The sequence below is a fragment of the Mustela erminea genome, chromosome 18, assembly GCF_009829155.1.
Source record: "Mustela erminea isolate mMusErm1 chromosome 18, mMusErm1.Pri, whole genome shotgun sequence".
Classification (NCBI taxonomy): domain Eukaryota; kingdom Metazoa; phylum Chordata; class Mammalia; order Carnivora; family Mustelidae; genus Mustela; species Mustela erminea.
In genome coordinates this window covers 29,297,185-29,317,689 of record NC_045631.1, presented here as the reverse complement: position 1 = coordinate 29,317,689, position 20,505 = coordinate 29,297,185, and the positions used below count along the sequence as shown (strand labels likewise).

The window sequence follows — 20,505 nt, the reverse complement described above, 5'->3', positions numbered from 1 at the left end:
TGGCTTGGTCGGTTAAGCAACCAACTCTTGATTTCAGCTCTTAGGGTCGTGAGACTTGTTGTACTTGTCATACTCCAAGCTCAGGGCAGAGTTTGCTTGTCCCTCTCCCTCTGCTCCTTACCCCACTTGTTCTCATGCTCTCTCTCTCTCTCTCCCCCTCAAATAAATAAAGTATTTTTAAAAATAAAAATAAAAAGAAAGATGGACAACATTCCATTTAAAATTATTGGCAGTATTCTAAATGCAAACCCTTTCTACCATCCTTCAGAAAAGTATTGAACACATACAAATGCCTAATATAAAGGCCCAGGGGAAGGTAGAAATCAAAGGAAGAGGGATAAGTTCTACATGTGGTTACAGCATGGAGAAGACAGAAGAGAAGTGTTGTAAGAAGTGGGAAATGGATGAATTGAAATTAAACAAACAGAAATTTTAAAACACCACTGTAAGCCCTAGAAATTCTACAAAATCTTGGAAAAGCATTTTAGGTGTGGGATAAGGTTAGCTTGAGTCAATCATATCTAAAACTCCAAAGTCAGATTAATAACTGGGATGTGGGGGTGCCTCATGGTGTAGTCAGTTTAACGTCCAACTCTTGGTTTCAGCTCAGGTCACGATCTGTCATGCAATCAAGCCCCACATCGGGCTCAGCCCTCAGCATTCTCTTTCCTCCTTCCTCTGCCCCTCCCCACTGCACGCTTTCTCTCTCTCTCAAATAAATAAATCCTAAAAAAAGGGGGAGTATAAATATTTTTTTCAAAATATTCTTAAAATTTTCCATTCCAATTATTTTAATGCTTTTAAACTTATACTATAGGAAAACTTTAAAATATTTAAACACTTTAAAATTTTTTTTTAATTTAAAATATCTAGAAAAATACAAAAAGGGAGTGAAAATTTCCCATAATCCCACTATTGTGTATACTCATACAGAAACCGAAAGGTAAAAAAGTACCTTTCTACACTTCCAATTCTACTTTCCCAGAGGTAACCACTGTTACATCAATCACTTTTATCATATACTTCCATATTTTTTCTATAATTATATAGTATGTACTTTTTCTTTCTAGAAAGGAGGCTGTCCCAGACATACTGTGCTACAAACCTTGCTTCATCCACTTAACATATCATGAACACTTACTATCTTTTCGAGTAACAACATATCAAGTTATTTTATATTCTTAAGTGGTTGCATAGCATTTCATTACATTAATTTTTCATATCTAGGTCCCTCTTGTCAGGCACTTATGCTTTTTCCAAATTTTTGCTATCATAAATGATACAACAATGAACTCTGTAGGAGCGATTCCTGACAGCGGAATTCTTAAGTCAAAGCATATGAGCATTTTAATTATTTACAGATAATGACTAAGCCCTCCAAAAGGCTATACAAATTTACATTCCAGTTACAGTAGAGGAGAGGTTCCTTTTCTCCTAAAATTTTATCAAACCTGGATAGTAGGAACAGCTTAAGTTTTGCCAATCAAACTGCCAAAAAAAACCTACAAACAAACAACTTTTTGGCTGATTTAATTTGTATTTCTCTACTGATTTCTCTGAGGGGTTCAACATCATTCTATATGCATATTGGTCACTGTGTTTCTTCTGACGAGCACATGATTAGTATCATTTTATTTACTTTTATTGGGTTGCCTTTTTCTTATTGGTTTGTAGAAGCCTTTATGTATTACTAATACAATGTTTTATATTTTATTATAAATATTTTCTTAGTCCATACAAAAGAGACTTCTAGTTATCTCCTAATAAGTATTCTTCCCTTAAAAATCATGGTGGTGTTTAAACGGGCAGGTGGTCCCCAGCTAAAGACTACATTTACAAGCTTCCCTGCAGCTAGTTTGACCGTGTGACTAAGTTTTAGTCAAACTGGTGTGAGCAGAAGCAATGATTATGCTCATAAAAGGAAAGGATATTTATAGCAGGATGCTGGCTGACATACTGATAGAGTGGTGAGCTTTTTTTAACCACGCAATACCTAAGGGGTACCAGAGAGAGTGCCACATCAGCTCTCAACAGCTTACTCCCAGACTGTATCAGACTGAGAACAACAAGCTTCTGAACTGTTTAAGCTACTGGTTTTTTTTGTTCTGTTTGTTACAGTAGCCTAACTTACATGTGGTCTAACACAGAATTTAGAATCTAGAAGTGAGTGCTGCTATTATTCAAATTAAAATACACGGTATTGGCTTAGTAGTCAGACAGCAAGTAATTAAGACACAGCAGGTTAGAATGCCAATGATCTTTGTAACCCATATCACAACATCTGATAAAATTGTTGCTGCGATAGCCCTGGAAGGCAGACCACACACCAAGAGAGCATGCAACCATAGGAGGAAAGGCTGACAAAATTTACCATGTACTCGCTCTTTCTTGACATATTCAGCAAAGCCCTAAAATAAGAGATGAACTTGGACTAGAGGTAGCCGGAGGAGAGCAAGCAGAGATGGAAGGGAATGATTCTCTGCCTGTGGTTGATAACTTATTGTCTAGAGTTCAATAATTTGGATTATGCACCCCATTGCTTCATTATCCCAACCTGAAATAGTGGTAAGAGGTCCTCAAGCTTTTCTCAAGTGCTACTGATAGATAATGGGAGAAAGCTCTATGGCAAAGATCAGATTAAGGATGTTATCCTTCCAATGAAACCCATTCTTTTAGATGATCTCAATACAGGTTCCATTAGGTTGAATGAAAGGGATGGGCGAAGTATAGACAGTAAATCAAATTCCAGACTTGTAAGGCTTAAAATCTACCTAAATGAGATCCCTGTTATAACTCACATCTGGAATGACCAAAAGCAAACAAAGCAGTAGTCTTTTTTTTTTTTTTTAAAGAATTGAAAAGCCTGGCCTGCTTGTATGATGTGTGACTGTTCAGCCTCTAAAGTAATCCTCTGACCTTTTAGATCCACTCTAGCAAAAAGTAGGCAGCAAAAACTGGATTGCTCCATAGAAATGTATATTCCAGAGGTATTTGGCTTGCTCAGTCTGTAGAGCAGATGCCTCTTGATCTTAGGGTTGTGAGTTCGAGTCCCACATTGGGTATAAAGATTACTTTAAAAAATAAAATGTTTAAAAAAAAAGTGAAAAAAAGAAATGTATATTCCCCAAGGACCACATCAGCATAATGATTTGTATATAACAATAATGTGTTCCCTTTTATTTCTGAGTAGTATTCTGTTGTTGTATGGATATACTGTAATTTATACATAATTCATAAATTGTGGTGAGTGTATCTTTAACTATATTCTTAAGAAAATGCCAAATGGTTACACTATTTAATCCCACTAGCAATATCTGAACAGTTCTAGCTGTCTCATCAGCACTTAGCATGGTCATGTTTTTTTCTTTAAAAATTTTAGGCATTCTAATGGGTGTGTAGTGATATCTCATTATAGTTTTAATCTGACTTTCCTAATGATTAATCATGTTACATTTCTTCGTGTGTTTATTGGCCACTTGTATATCTTTTGTGAAACGTCTCTTCATACATTCCCCCATTTTTGAGTTGCATTATAAGAGTTCTTTTTACAGGGGCACCTGGGTGGCTTAGTGGATTGGGCCTCTGCCTTCGGCTCAGGTCATGATCTCAGGGTTCTGGGATTAAGCCCCATGTTGGGCTCTCTGCTCAGCAGGAGCCTGCTTCTCTCTCTCTCTCTGTCTGCCTCTGCCTACTTGTGATCTTTGTCTGTCAAATAAATAAATAAAATCTTTAAAAAAAAAGAGTTCTTTTTATGTTCTAAGTATGTCCTTTGTTTTGACATGTATGTTGTCAATATTTTCTCTTAGACTCTGGCTTGCCTTTTCATTTTCTTAATGGTGTCTCTCAAGGAGCAAAAGTTTAATATTTTGATGAAATCCAATTTATCAATTTTTTCTTTATTAATCATGCTTTTTGTGTTCCAAGACCACTTTGTCCACTCCAAAGTAGCAAAGCTTTTCCTCTTTTTTTTTTCCAAGAAGTTTTAGAAGTTTGAGTTTTATATTTAGGTCTGTAATTCATTTTAAGTTAATTTTTATTTAAGGTGTGAGGTATGGGTCAATACTAATTTTTGTTGAAAAGACTTCCTTTCTCCACTACATTGCCTTGGCACCACAGTTAAAAAGCAACTGACCACATATGTATGGATCTATTTCTGGACCCTTGTATCATTCATCTTTATGCCTATCTTTTCACAAATATCAAACTATTTTTATTATTATAGCTTTCTGTTAAGTCTTGAAATCAGTAAAATCTCCTCTAACCTTTTGTTTTTGAAGATTGCTTTGGTAATTCTCTGATCTTTGCATTTCCTTTTAAATTTTAGAATCATCTTGTAATTAAAAAAAAATCCACTGGAATTTTGATTGGGATTGCACTGAGTTCACAGATGAATTTGGAAAGAACCCTCATTTTAAGAAAATTGGATCTTCTTATACATGAATATGGCATATCTTTCCATTTATATCTTCTTTAATTTCTTTCAATGTAGAAGTCTTAGACATCTTTTGTTCAACTTATTTCTAGGTATCTTATGATTTTGGTCTTATCGTTTTTATTTCATTTTCCAATTGTGTGCTGCTAGATTGGAGAAATACAGTTGATTTTTGTGTATCAATCTTATGTCCTACAACCTTGCTAAATTCATTTATTTGTTCTAGCAGTTGCTTTGTAGATTCCCTAGATTTTCTTCAGATGAGCAGTCATACCATCTGCAAATACTTTTACTTCTTTCTTTTCAATCTTTATGCCTTTTATTTCTTTTTCTTACCTACTGCAATGGTAGACCCACCAGGACAATACTGTATTACATGTGGTGAAAGTGGGTGTCCTTGCCTTGTTCCCAGTCTCTAATGTATATAGTAGTCTCTCACCATTAACCATGATCTTTGTTATACATATTTTAGAGATGTTATTTATCAGTTTGAGAAATTTTCCACTATTCCTACTTTGTTGAGGGTTTTACTATGAACAAGTACTGAATTTTTTCAAGTGCATTCCCTACATCTATTGAGATCATCAGAAAGTTTTTCTCCTTTATTCTGTAATATAACAAGTAACATTGTTTAACATTTGAAAATCAATCAAGCCTTGTGTTCCTGAGACAAACTCTATTTGGTTGTGGAGTATTATACTTTCTAAATATTGTTGGACTCAATCTGCTAATATTTTTGATAGTGATTTTTACATCTATTTTCATGAGGATTCTTACTTTAAGAAAAGTCTTTGATAACCAGTTCAACTTCTTGAATAGATATAGGGCTATTTACCTGGCTCTTGGGTGAATTCTGTTAAGTTGTATTTTTCAAAATATTTAACTGTGTTGTAAATTAATATAAGACTGTCCCCTGTATTCTCTTGTTATCCTGTCAATATCCATAAATTCTGAGGTGGATATCTCTTTTTCATTCTTGATAGTTATGATTTGGGTTTTCTTTTTTCTTGATCAGTTTAGCTAGAGGTTTGCCAATTTTGTTGATCTTTTCAAAGAGTCAATTTTATATTCATTAATTTTCTCAACTATTTTCTATTTCACTGATTTCTATTCTTATTTTTAGTATATCCTTCCTCATGTTTACTTTGGTTTACCTTTTTTTTCTAGCTTCTTATAGCAATACTTTAGGTCATTGATTTTAGATCTTACTTCTTTTCTAATACTACCATTTAAAGCTACACATTTTAGGACACATGGGTGGCTCACAGTCACTTAAGCATCCAGCCCTTGGTTTTGGCTCAGGTCATGATCTCATGGGTTATGGTCTCATGGGTTGTAAGATCAAGCCCCGCCTCTGGCCCCACTCATACATGCACTCTCTCTCTCTTTAAATAAATAAATCTTTAAAAAATAAAAATAAAAAATAATAACAAAGCTACATATTTCATGCTAACATTGTTTAAATGCATCTCACAAACTGATGTGTTTTTATTATCACTCAATTCCAAATATTTTCTAATTTTTCTTGAGATTATGTCTTTGAGCTATGAATTATTTAGCGTATATCATTGTATTTCCAGATACTGGAAGTCTTCTTCGTTACTTCATTGTCACTGATTTCTTTTTAAGATAGATTTATTCATCTTAGAGAGAGAGAGAAAGAAAGCATGAGCAGGAGAGGGAAGGGGGAGAGAGAATCTCAAGCAGACTCTGCACTGAGTGCAGAGCCTGATGCAGGGCTCGATCTCAAGACCCCAAGATCACAACCTGAGCTAAAACCAAGAGTCAGACACTTAACTGACTGTGCCACCCAGACACCCAATTATCACTGATTCTAATTTAATTCTGTTGTATTCAGAGAATACACTTTGTATGATTTTAATTCTTGTAAATTTATTAAGACTTGTTTTATGGCCCAATATAAAACCTATCTTGGTGAATGTACCATGTGCACTCGAAAATAATACATATTCTGTAGTTTTGGGATGCAGTGTTCTATAAATGCCAATTAGATCAAGATGGCTGATTATGTTGTTGAGATGTCCTATGTCTTTACTAATATTTTTTCTAGTTATTCTATCAATTACTTAGATAGTATGTTAAAATATCCTACTCTCGGGATGTCTGGGTGGCTCAGTCAGTTGAGCATCCAACTCTTGATTTTGGCTCAGGCCATGATCTCATGGCTCATCAGACTGGGCTCCATGCCTAGCGGGGAGTCTGTTTGAAGATTCTCTCCCTCTGTCCCTCCCTCCACATGTATGTGCATATGATCTCTCTAAAATAAATAAATAAACCTTTAAGAATATATACTACTCTATTGAGGAATTGCCTATTTCTCTTTTTGTTAATTTTTACTTCATATATTTTAAAGCCCTTATTACACAAAAATACATTTATAATTGATATGCTTCCATGATGAACTGTTCACCATTATGACGCAGACCCTTTATAATGCTCTGTCTTAAAGTCTGTTTTTATCTGGGCGCCTGGGTGGCTCAGTGGGTTAAGCCTCTGCCTTCGACTCAGCTCATGATCCCAGGGTCTTGTGATCGAGCCCCGCATCGGGCTTCCCTTCCTCTCTCTCTGCCTGCCTCCCTGCCTACTTGTGATCTCTCTCTGTCAAATAAATAAATAAAAATCTTAAAAAAAAAAAGTCTGTTTTATCAATATTTAAAAATAACCACTGCAGTCTTTCATACTTCCTTTTTGCATGTTATAACTTTTCCCATCCACTTACTTTCAAGCTACATGTCTCCTATAGCCAGCCTATTGTAGGAGTTTGCTCTTTTATCCATTCTAGCATTTCTGCCTTTGAATTAAAATTTTTAAGACCATTTACATATAATCATTGCACTGGTGAAATTTGGATCCACCATTTTATTATTTGTTCTCTGTGTTATTTTCCTTCCCTTTTTCCCCTTTCCTGCCTTCCTTTGGATTATTTCTATTTTGTTGGTGATTACCCTAAAAGCTACAGTATGTACTCTTGATTCATCAAAGCCCATACTAATCAATAACTTTACCACAGTCTCCTCCTACCTGAAGAACACCCTGTAGAAGTTCCTTTAGTGCTGATCTGTTGTGGCACATGCTCTCAATTTTGTGTTCATCTAAAAATGTTTTCAGGGTGCCTAGGTGGCTCAGTGGGTTAAAGCCTCTGCCTTCGGCTCAGGTCATGATCCCAGGGTCTTGGGATCGAGTCCCGCATTGGGCTCTCTGCTCAGCAGGGAGCCTGCTTTCCCCCTCTCTCTCTGCCTGCCTCTCTGCCTACTGGTCATCTCTGTCTGTCAAATAAAAAAATAAAATCTTTAAAAATAAAAAAATAAAAAATAAAACTGTTTTCATCATCTTGCCTTCATTTTTGAAGGATTATTTTTTTAACTGGGTAAAGACTTCTAGGATTGCCATTTTCTTTCCTTATAGTAAAAAACGTGACTTTACCCTTTTCTGGTTTCCATTATTGTTGTTCAGAAAGAAGCTGTCAGTGTAATTCAAGTGTTGGCAAATTATGACCTCTGGGTAAAATTGGGCCGAGTACCTGTTTTTGTAAATACAGCTTTACTGGAACACCACCATAATCATTCACTTATGTATTGTCTAAGGCTGGTTTTGTACAAGGGCAGAATTGAGAGGTTAAACAGATCACATGGTACTAAAGACCTACAAACAGACCAATGGTCTAGACTAGAGAGGCCAGAAACAAATGCTCACTTATACGGTCAGATGATCGTCCACTAAGATGCTAAGACCACTCAATGCGGAAAGGACAATCTCTCCAACAAATGTTGTAGGAAAACTATATCCACGTGCAAAAAAATGGTGTTGCACCCTTATCTTCCATCATATTCAAAAATTAACTCAAAATGGGCTAAAGGCCTAAGTGTAAGACCTAAACTATAAAACTTCTGGAAGGAAACATAGAGGAAAAACCTCATGACATTGGTCTTGGCAATGATTTCTTGGATAGGACTCCAAAAACACAGACAACAAGAGCAAACAACAAACAAACAAACAACCCCCCCTCCAAAAAAACAAGTGGGACTACATGAAACTTAAATACTTTTAGGTATCCAAGGATCACTCAGCAGAGTGATTATGAGTAGAATATTAGCTACATTAATAAATGTGTGACCTTATTCATTTCTCTTTGCAAACAGGTTACTTATCCTCTCCAAGCCTAATTTTCCCAATCTTTAAAATAATGACAATATCACATTCAATGTTTTTTATGGCATAAAAATGGGTATGCAGCAAATATTAGTTCCTGTCCTTTTCTAAATTGCCTTCAGTCTATGCTGTTGTCTTTAACATTTTCAATGGTGAGAAATTTTAATGTTTCATCATGGATTGGACCATATATTCAAATAAAAGTGACTATACACGCTAAGTTTAATAAATACGATGAGTAATCTAAAAAGTGTTTCGCAGAAACACTAAAACTAAAACACTTTCATCTAAAAAGTGTTTTGTAGAAAGAACCCTATAAGTCTGAGTAAGATCTTGATCATATCACTATCAGTTTACCTTTTGGAGAATTTCTCAGAGAAGTTCTCAATATTTTTCAATTTTTATAGGCTAAAATGATTGTCCGACCTGATTAATGCTACCTGAATTGCATGCTTCTGTCATGCATACAGTGTGAGAATATTAAAGTTGGCCACTGGAGACTTTGATGACTTGTTTTTGAATCATATAAAGAAACATGTTTTATTAGATGTTACTGTCTTCTTTAAAAATGGTTTTGTCCAGTTACCTTGGGAACAGGAGAACAGGGGCAACTGGGTGGCTCAGTAGGTTGAGTGTCTAACTCTTGATTTTGGCTCAGGTCATGATCTCAGGATCATGAGATTGAGCCCTGCACCAGGCTCCATGTTGAGCATAGAGCATGCTTAAGATTCTCTCCCTCTGGTGTGCATGGCTGGAGCAATCAGTTAAGGGTCTGACTCTTGGTTTCTGCTCAGATCATAATCTTGGGGTGGTGAGATGAAGCCCTGTGTTGGGTTCTATGCTCAGCAGGGAGTCTTCTTGAGACTCTCCCTCTTCCTCTTGCTCATGCTCCCTCTCTCTTTAAAATAAATAAATTTTTTTAAAAGGTCTTATTTATTTATTTGACAGAGAGAGACACAACAAGAGAGGGAACACAAGCAGGGGGAATGGGAGAGGAAGAAGAACACTTCCTGCTGAGCAGGGAGCCCAATGCAGGGCTTGATCCCAGGACCCTGGAATCATGACCTGAGCTAAAGGCAGATGCTTAATGAGTGAGCCACCCCCCAAATAAATAAACCTTAAAAAAAAATTCTCCTCTTTTCCTTCTGTCCCTCCTACCACTACTCACGTGCACTCTCTCTCACTCTCTCTAAAAAATAAATAAATAAATAAAAAATAGGAGAAACAACTCTATGGGGACATCTGGGTGGCTCAGTGGGTTGGGCCTCTGCTTTTGGCTCAGGCCACCGTCTCAGGGTCCTGGGATCAAGCCCTGCATCAGGCTCTCTGCTCAGCGGGGAGCCTGCTTCTCGCTCTCTCGGCCTGCCTCTCTGCCTACTTGTGATTTCTCTGTCAAATAAATAAATAAGATCTTAAATTTAAAAAAAAGGAAACAACTCTATGTGCCTAAAACCATCATTAATTCTAGATTCCTATAAACCACAAGAAAAACAATACCACTGATTAAAGAAGTCATACTTCATACTATCTTTATAAGTGCTTGGGATAATGTCATTAATGACCATCTAATTCTATCCCCTCTTGTCCTACATTCTGTTAGTAAGAAAATAAGTACATTAAGAATGATAAAGTCTTTGGCACTTGAAGCAGCTGTTAAGTCATTCTTCATCCTTGCCATCTTCAAGTTGAATAACTTATTTTCCTTTGCTTTTACTTAATATGTTCTATCTCTTGGAAAGCTCAAATTTGCAATAGTAGGAAAATACATACATGTAATACTAGGAAAATAACTTTTACACACTTTTCAAGGATAATTAAGAAAACACATAGAGTTATAATTACAGTTACATAAAAAAGCAATGTGGTAAGTATAATATAATTATTAATAAAAATGAAGACTCAGAAAAAAACTGTCATTCATATATTAATTCCATACCATCGTTCTACTTCTAGTATACTAGAGCACAATAATCCTTACCAGGGGACTTTCCTTGCTGTGAGTTGCTTCTTCGCTCTCTGTATCTGGCTGGAGTAGATAAACCTGCATCTTTACTTGGCTTGCTAGCAGGCCCCACTTCTGAAATAAGGAATCCCATCTGTTCTGAAGGCAAGATATTCTCAGGTGGACTGGTCTGGCATTTTATACTGGCATCCACCTAAAACGTGAAACCCACTCATTATTCTGTATTTATTCCAAATATCTACTAAAAGTTAAGATATTTTCTCAGAGGAGTTCTAATATTGAAACATGATCCAACAAACATATCTGTAAAAGGCTTTTCATTCTTATGAGTGATATCACCTTTGATTTTTTTGAACTAATCTGAATGTTCAGTAGTAGGATATATATTTTCCCATGCACAAAGCATTGAAATGTATATGGAGCTAAAACATTTACTTAGGGTCAGAAGATTAACCATGAAGCTTGATGTTGTTGTTGTTTTGGTAAAATTCACAAACACATACAGATTTACAATTGGTTAAGACCATATACAAACATATACAGATTTACAATTGGTTAAGACCACTATCTTTCTCCACTCTAGTATCCCTTCCATCAGATTTCCACTCCCATTGGTAATACTAAAATGGTCACTGGCAAAATCCTGTTGGATGATGTCAGTGGAGCTGAGGACACTTTATTCTACTAATTTTGTATTCTTTGTCTTAAAGAGACGCTCAAAATTGTATAAGCTTCCGCCCCTAAAAAAATCTAGATCTTTTCTGTTTATGAGATAAAGTATGGAGTTCCTAAATTTTCTCTGCAATGCAAATTCCTTCCCCAAGGTGGTCAACTTCTGAAATACTCTTATTTCTTCGAATTCATTTTAAATAAAACTATATAATGAAATAAAGCTAAAAGTTAATAACAGCTTTTAAAAGCTCTGATGTTCAAACATTTTTTAAAGATCTTGAAAGTAATTATGTGAATGCAATTTTAAGGTATGAAATCTAATACTTTGGATGTGACTATGAAGGAACAAAGAGAAATTTTCTTTTCTTTCCACAATCAGATCTGAAACACAATGGGCCTATCTTTGGTCTACAGAATTTATAGTACTATTTTTTTTAATTTTTAAAATTTTTTTTATAAACATATAATATATTTTTATCCCCCGGGGTACAGGTCTGTCAATCGCCAGGTTTACACACTTCACAGCACTCACCATAGCACATACCCTCCCCAACATCCATAACCCCACCCCCCTTCTCCCAGTATAGTACTATTTTAACACATGATATACTGGGTCTCAACAGTTGGGCTCAAAAAAGGACAATGAGTTGATAGATACCTTAAGACAGATATATCTAAAATTAGAGCTTAAAAAGAATGCATTAAAAAAAATACAACTGTTGGGCAGTCCCTTCAGGTCCCCTCCGTTCTTGGGAGCTTTGAACTATCACATTGCTATCACTCAGTAGACTTTGCTTTGCTATCCAACAACAACAACAACAAAAACCACAACTATCAAGAAGTTATCTTGGGAATCTAAAAGTGATGATATTTTCAGTCCCATTAAAGAAAAAAAAAACCCCAAATTTAAAAAATATATATGTGTGTGTATATATACACACACATTTACAGATGTGTATATGTGTATATATATACACATATACATAAATACACATGGCTAAGATCAAGAAAAAAATAAAAGTAGGAAAATATAAGTTAGTTCGCAAAAACTGATTTTAATTTAGATATAGTTTTACTTAGAATCAAATTTTATTCATTTTCTGGTCATAAACCAGCAGCAATAAAGGAATTAGCTTCTACCTTCAGAATATGTCTCTCAAACTAGAGTCAGAATTCTGCTTTAAGAACGTAGATAACAACAACAAAAAGAATGTAGATATTAGAAATGAAATTCAAACACAGTATGCTCCTAAGTCAAATGAGAATTCAATAATGCTATAACAAAGTATGAAAAGACCCCTAACCATCTTCTTACCTCCATGCTACAAATGGCTAGAAAAGTCCTGATATTATCTGCCAGATAAACCATCCTTTCTGAGTAGTGGATTTAATCAGCCAGGCATACCTAGTCCATCCAAATTTAGATAGGAAGCAAAACTCAAGGGATGCTTTTAACATGAAAATAAGTTTTATTCCACAATGCTCCTACTGCTTCTCTAGAGGCTGACTTCAGACCATAACACAGTAATAAGTCTGGGGTTTAAGGTTACTTCTTTCTGAATTTTTTGTGCAGAATCACTGGGACAACCACCATGCTTCTGGAAAGCATAATGGGAGCACCTGGGTAGCTCAGTCAGTTAAGCATCTGACTTGGCTCAGGTCATGAGTTCTGGGTCCTGGGATGGAGCCCCATGTCAGGCTCTGCACTCAGCACAAAGTGGGCTTGTCCCTCTGCCTTGCCCCACACCCCTTTGGGCTCTGGCATGCACTTGCACTCTCTCTCTCTTGCTCTAATAAATAAATAAAATCTTTAAAGAAAAAAAAAAAAAAGAAAGAATGTGGGGCTGGTGGCTCAGAGGGTTAAGCCTCTGCCTTCGGCTCAGGTCACAGTCCCAGGTCCTGGGATTGAGCCCCGCATCGGGCTCTCTGCTCAGCGGGAAGCCTGCCTTACCCCCCTCCCTCTGCCTGCCTCTCTGCCTACTTGTGATCTCTCTCTCTCTCTCTCTCTGTCAAATAAATAAATAAATAAAATCTTTAAAAAAAAAAAAAAAAGGTATAGTGAACTGGTAATAAACCCGAATAAAATGTGAACAAACTCTTCACCAGAACAGTCTTTAGCAAGAAGCACTAGGTACTCTGAGCTTTTTAGAGACTTTTCTCTTTGCCTTACCTGGTGTGTGCTGAATGGTAGCCCTTCCTGCACAAACACTACTGAAGATGGAGACGGATTACGATTTAGCTGCTCCTTCAGTTTGACATGAGCTTGTTGGATGGCTGCAGATTCCTGCATTGTCGTATTTTCAACAGGCTGAGCTGTGTGGATGGTATAGATGTACTCAGGTGACTGTGGTAGAGAGCAGGTAATTGCTTGTTCTGTTCCGACCACAAAAGATGTAATATCTGAGCCTACAGGAGTAAGTGGCTCCAGCTGGCTAGCCTGACTTGTGGAAGATGGATTGCTGTTGTTTGAATTAGCTAGGATATGTTGGCCTCTGTTAGACTGAGATGTTGGGCACTGATTCTCAACAGGCTCCACCTTCACCATCTCCAATTTAGGGGAGGAATGCAACTCATCTACTATCTGAAAAACAGCCTCTAGGTTTACTTCTGTCTTTTTATTTTCATCAGTAGCACTGCAAGGCCAATTAGAAGGCAGAAATTCAACTGGATAGGAGGATTGCATTGGAGGATTCTGGGAAAAGAGAAAATAGGACTGTTTGGATAGAAAATTGAATATGAGATTAAGGAGGAAAGCAACAATGTTTAGGCTGGTAAATGTTAAATAACTTTTAACTAAAGCTCACTAAGAAAACCTGAACACCAATCAACTTTTCAGCAATGGCAGCTTTAATTCTATTGTTAACATTTACTTAGCCACTAATATACATCAACCACTATACTAAATACTGGAAAGGACCAATAATTCTCAGGGTTAAAATATACAAAATCAAAAAGCTACAGTACCCAAATACATATTTGCTGATAAAATGCCTATACAACCAATTATTTCATAAGAGTTGACAGACAAAAACATCACTTATATCTATCATATACTACTTTAGGAATGTAGTAAGGAAATTTCAAACACAGGATGCTCACAAGTCCACCAATGCTTCTATAGATTCAGGGGGAGGTACTGATATTCTGTTCCAAATGATCTGGGAAAAAATGGATGGAATATCGAATGTCCTTTGGTTCCTGAGATTATTTATTTTTAAATAATAAAACATAGATTAAAAAGAGTTGTCATTTTTAGATATATTCTTTATATCTTCAAGATGTATTCTCTTATACATAGTACTTTGCACAAAGCAGGCATTCAGTTACATATTTGGGGATAAATAATCTCAAGCTATGAATATAACATACTGAAGAGTAATAATTAAATAAAACGTGTGATAGGTTGGTGTTGCCAAATACACAACAAAGACTGAGTCAGTTATTTGAAGGACATTAATGCCAAATAATGTAAATTTAAATGGTTTAAGCATCAAGCCACTTTCTCTAACCAATAGCACCATTTATTGAGTTCTTACTATGTGCCAAGCACCTGCAAAGTACTTTATATACATTATTCCATTTAATCCTCATAAGAGGCCTATAAAATGTGATCATCTCCATTTCCAAATGATGAAACTGAAGTTCAAAGAAACTGTGTATTTACCTAAAGTCACAATGAAATAACTGACAAATCCAGGTTTCAAACATAGGATGCCTGACTTCAGAGCTCTTGTTCTTAACCATTACACTATAATGATCATTCATGCACACTCTCACCAATATCTATGATCCAACAAAACCAATTGCATTTATTTCCAGAATCACATCTAAAATATGTTTTTTTCATTTTAAAAATGTTATGTCTAGGGGCGCCTGGGTGGCTCAGTGGGTTAAAGCCTCTGCCATCGGCTCAGGTCATGATCCCAAGGTCCTGGGATCGAGCCCTACATCAGGCTCTCTGCTCAGCGGGGAGCCTGCTTCCCTTCTTCTCTCTGCCTGCCTCTCTGCCTACTTGTGATCTATCTGTCAAATAAATAAATAAAATTTTTTAAAAAATGTTATGTCTACCTATCTTTATTTTCCTATAACAAACAAGTATTGTCTTTCTATAGTAAGGATATTTCTAAGGATATGTTAAATAATTTATTTAAAACATAAACATAAACAAGACATAAACACCATCAGAGTATCTCCAGTATGATCCAAGGGAGAGAGTTCCTGGATCTACAAACAAGAGAGTCTAATTTGTGGGATAGATATGCCCCTCTAGTGAAGATGAACAGACTGGACTATAATGCTTGATAGTCCACTGATGGTACCTGCCATTAAAAATGTCCAACTAAGGGGCACCTGGGTGGCTCAATGGGTTAAGCCTCTGCTTTCGGCTCAGGTCATGATCTCAGAGTCCTGGAATCGAGCCCCGCATCGGACTCTCTGCTCAACAGGGAGCCTGCTTCCTCCTCTCTCTCTGCCTGCCTCTCTGCCTGCCTGTGATCTCTCTCTGTCAAATAAATAAAATCTTAAAAAAAAAACCCAGAAGCTATCTCAACTACATGACATCAAAGGCAAATACATAATTCCAATCTTTAAGCAATTATAGCATAAAACTACAAAGAGTGAAATTTAATCTTATTCTAGGGGCACCTGGGTGGCTCAGTGGGTTAAGCCTCTGCCTTCAGCTTGGGTCATGATCTCAGGGTCCTGGGATCGAGCCCACATCAGGCTCTCTCCTCAGTGGGGAGCCTGCTTCCCCCTCTCTCTCTGCCTGCCTCTCTGCCTACTTGTGATCTCTGTCTGTCAAATAAATAAATAAAATCTTTAAAAATTTTAATCTTATCATAGAAATAGCAATCTAAAACATTTAAATAAAACTCAATTGCTTCCCAATAAATAATGTGAAAATAACTGAAGTATAGTGTTCACAATATGGGAGCAAAAAAGTATCACTACTTGAATTTCTCATTTTTTATTTCATTTTCCTTTCTCATTAAAAAAAAGTAACTCCCTGTATCATCTTGGAAGAAACTGTCATTTGGTGAGTTATGTACTTTTAAAGGTTATCTGGTATTCATTTTACCACAGAAGAGCCTAGAACAGCGATACTCTTAACTTTCAGCAACGATGAAAATGCTCTCTGTGCTGTACAATTTGGTAGCCACAAGCCATATAAGACTTTGAGCACCAGAAATGAATTTTATATTTTATTTCATTTAAATTAATTTAAATAGCCTTGTAGCTACTGCCTACTCTTTTGGACAGCACAGGCCTGGAAGAATCCTCAGACATCATTTTTATCAACCCCCACCTTTTTTTTTTTTAGAACTGAGAAAACTGAAGCCGTAATCCACAGCTTACTTATTAAGATAAAATTACACTTTAAAACTGTGCGAGGTCAATAATATTCCACGTGAAATAGACTGTGTGCACTGTTCCAAGAATCTTACCTGGAAGTAGTTGCAGTGTGCATAGGAAGAGGCAGTGGGAGTGACACAACTACTTAAAGCGTCCATATGGGCAGAAGGAGAGCAGCACTGTAGCACAGCTGGGACAAATTCAAACAGAGAAGAGTCATCAACCACAATTTACTTCTGGCAGCATTTAAGGCACTCCCCTCTTTCCACTTGGAAAGAAAAATTCCAAGTTTTCCTTTGTGGATGCAATAAAATTATGTTAAGTCTGATTAGGTGTTATTATTTGTTAAAAACAACATGGTAATAGACTAATTTTAAAAAATCATTTTAAAGGGTCATGTCTACTTTTCCAAATGATATCTTTAGCACCTAAACATTCTGTTACCTTTCTAACCAAACGTTTATTCTTATTGAAAGTAATTTCACTTTACTGAAATTATCAGAACGTATTTGGAATACAAAATAATTGTTTCAATCATTTTAATAGTAATAATAATTAGGAGGAGGGTGTATTTTAAGGATAAAATACGTGAAATACTCTCCAAACATGCCTACCATTATACAATGCATCTAGTAAAATCCAGACAAAAATGTTTTAACCATTTAAAAAAATAGTTAAGAATTTAAATCCAAGATCCAGACTGACTGGCTCTGGAGCCCAGCTCCAAAATTTTAATAGCTGTATAAACTTGAGCAAGGTTAATCTCTTTTGGCCTCAGTTTCTGCATCTTAATAAAATAGGGAAAATAATAGTATGTACCTTACTATGTTTGTTGTGAGGAATGAATGAGTTAATATGCATAAAGCACTTGGAATAGTACTGGCATACAGTAGGCAATCAAAAAATAAATAGCTAATGCTGCTATTATTTTAACCAAAGAAGTGTATTTTCCAAGCTTTCTCTTTATAGTTAGGATACCATAAAAAGATTAACTCTTTGTACTGGTACAGTTATACTTACAGATGCAGTCTTAACAATAGGCTGAGTCTCCTCTTTTCCAGAGAGAGACTCTCCAGAACGAATGAGAATCAGTTATAACATATCACACCTTTGGATTAAACAGAGGATGACATTTATTGAGCACCTACCATGTTCCAGGCACAGTACTAGGTGCTTTACATATATTGCTTCATTTAATCCAAACAACAATTGAATAAGGTACTAACATTACTTTACAAAATTAAGGAAACTAAAGCTCAGAGATGTTAAATGATTTCCTGAAAGTCACAAAGCTAATAGTGACAGAGCCAGCAAACTTCAGAGCACACGCTCTTTAATGTACAATACTTCGCTAATCTTTCCTTCTTCCTAAAATGTAATATTATAATTTTACTAGAATTCCACTTGATGAATATATTTTTAAGTTGTCTTTATGATAAGGTAGCAACTTTCTATGTCCACATTTTTCATATTTTGTATATTTTAGCATACTAATAAAATTACTAAACAATCTTATTCTATGATCTTGGAAAGTAAATTAACCTAAGGATTATAAAAATTCATTGCAATGTTTCCCTATTTCTCTATTATTGACTACTGATTTTTAAAATGTCAGAAGTTCATGAAGGTATACCAGAAATAAACATTTTCTAGTATCATGTGTAATTTAAGCCATTAAGTGGAAGGAAAAACTTGAAATAATGGACAAAATTCTAGTTTAGATACATCTGTAAGGGTTAATGTTTTCTGAATTACAAGATTTTAACAATTCCAGTGATCAAAAAAGCCAGACATTATTAAGATGGCCACATAAAATTCATGCTCTTATTACTTCCAATATAGGTTAGATAAGCAGGTTCTTAGATTTAAACTTTGGGATTATTCAAACACACAATTCCAGTGATTTGAATTTGATTTCCCCGAGTATTTGAAAGCATACATATCCTGGGAAAGAATTTAAATCCAAAAATTAAGACATCAAGGAGGGGTCTGTTGGGTTGGCCAAAACAGAAAAACTGGGACACTTTTCTAGTTTTAACAGCTAAGGAAAACCTAGCCCCCTAGTGGCAAGAAGAGACTCAGGAGCTGCAGGTTTTCACTCAACAGGGTACCATGAAATAGTATTTCACTACAAATAAATCAACGAACGGTATTAGGTTTATTTTTCTGATACTGTTCTGATTCCATCGCTTACATATTTTAAATAGCTGTTAAAGTGTACCTTAAAATACATTTCTTGGATTGGGACGCCTGGGTGGCTCAGTTAGTTAAGCGTCTGCCTTTGGCTCAGGTCATAAACTCAGGGTCCTGGGATGGAGCCCTGCGTTCAGGTTCCCCGCTCAGCGGTGAGTCCGCTTCTCCCTCTACCTCTGCTCCAACCCCCCACTTGTGCTTTCTTTTTCTCTCTCTCAGATAAATAAAATCTTTAAAATAAAATAAATTTCTTGGGTAAGTAAATATACAACAGAAAGTATATTAATATATAGCTAATAGTTGATTTGGTATCTAAGGAAACAGCAAAACAGTGAAAGTCCTTTTAAGTGTCCAGTAACAAATGGAAAGTGGAAAGCTACCTGAAAAGGGGGACGTGAATAGATAATCCAAAAAGATTCCCAGTGGCTATTTCCTTACCAGAGCAGTCCTACCCTGTATGTACAGTCAACAAAATAGAACAATGTAAGATACTAGTAAGTTTACCGGATAGGAAAAACCTAGCTATAGAAATGCAACTGTGTGGTTAATATATGACAAATTAACTCTGTGTGTATTATGTAAGCATTGTGAAGGTACTGACATTTATAAAACTGAGTTTATCACTATATCCTAAGGCACATTCAGCTGCATAAAAATCTTACACTGTCTTCCTGAACGCAGTATTCACTCAAGGCATTTAACTGCACAGAGAATGAAAAACTGGAAATAATAGAATTCTATTTCAGATGTAAATATGATAGTTAATGACATTTTTAAAAATATTTTTAAAACCTTTTTAGTTAATGACATTTTTAAAAACAATTCTGGTAATTAAAAAAATCCAGGATACTAAAAATTATTTAGGTAAAAATTTTCACTCCCACTATGGGTAAGGAAAACAATTTCATATTTTTTTATCCTATGGAGGTAATTCAAATACACAATTAAAATGTTCTAGACTCAAGTCTACTTCAGAATAAGTACAGTGTCAACAGTGAGAAAATGCCAGTATAAATGCTCAATAGGAAAAACATCTCAATTGTAAATTTAGTTTCAAGATAAGCTACTACACATCTAGAAACCCAATATATCCTTACTTATAGTAAGGTAAAGGTCTTCTGGGCATATCCCCCAAAAAGTGAAAGCAGGCACTGAAATAAATATTTGTGCATCTGTGTACACAGCAGCTTTGTTCATAATAGTCAAAAGGTGGAAGCAACCCAGTGTCCTCCAACAGATGAATGCATAAAAAAAGTGGTACATACATACAATGGAAAATTATTCAGTATTAAAAAATAAGGAAATTTTGACAGATGCTAGAGTATCAATGAACCTTGAAAATAGTATGCTTAATGAAATAAGCCAAACACAAAAGGGGAAATGTTGTATGATTCCTTTAATATGAGTCTCGGGGAAGACCAAGAAGTTCTGGAGATGGAAGGTGGTAATGCTAGGACATACAACAATGTGAATGTATTTAATGCCACAGAACTGTAAACTTAAAAATGGTTAAAATGGTAAACTATGTTATTTATATTTTACTTCAATAAAAAGAAAGGCAGGGGCGCCTGGGTGGCGCAGTGGGTTAGAGCCTCTGCCTCCGGCTTGGGTCCTGATCTCAGGGTCCTGATCTCAGGGTCCTGGGATCAAGCCCCGCATCGGGCTCTCTGCTCAGCAGGGAGCCTGCTTCCTCCTCTCTCTCTGCCTGCCTCTCTGCCTACTT

The 20,505-nt window shown here is 35.9% G+C and overlaps 1 protein-coding gene across 1 annotated transcript in view; it reads right to left on the bottom strand.

Moving 5' to 3' along the window:
- The window catches only part of HSF5 (heat shock transcription factor 5), a 46,742-nt gene that overhangs the window by 13,086 nt on the left and 13,151 nt on the right, over window positions 1–20,505 (bottom strand). Inside the window, exons 3-5 of the mRNA XM_032319841.1 lie at window positions 16,682–16,779; window positions 13,408–13,929; window positions 10,581–10,758 (exon numbers count right to left, since the gene is read on the bottom strand). Coding sequence (XP_032175732.1) covers window positions 10,581–10,758; window positions 13,408–13,929; window positions 16,682–16,779 — 798 coding nt within the window. The remainder of the gene's footprint in view (window positions 1–10,580; window positions 10,759–13,407; window positions 13,930–16,681; window positions 16,780–20,505) is intronic.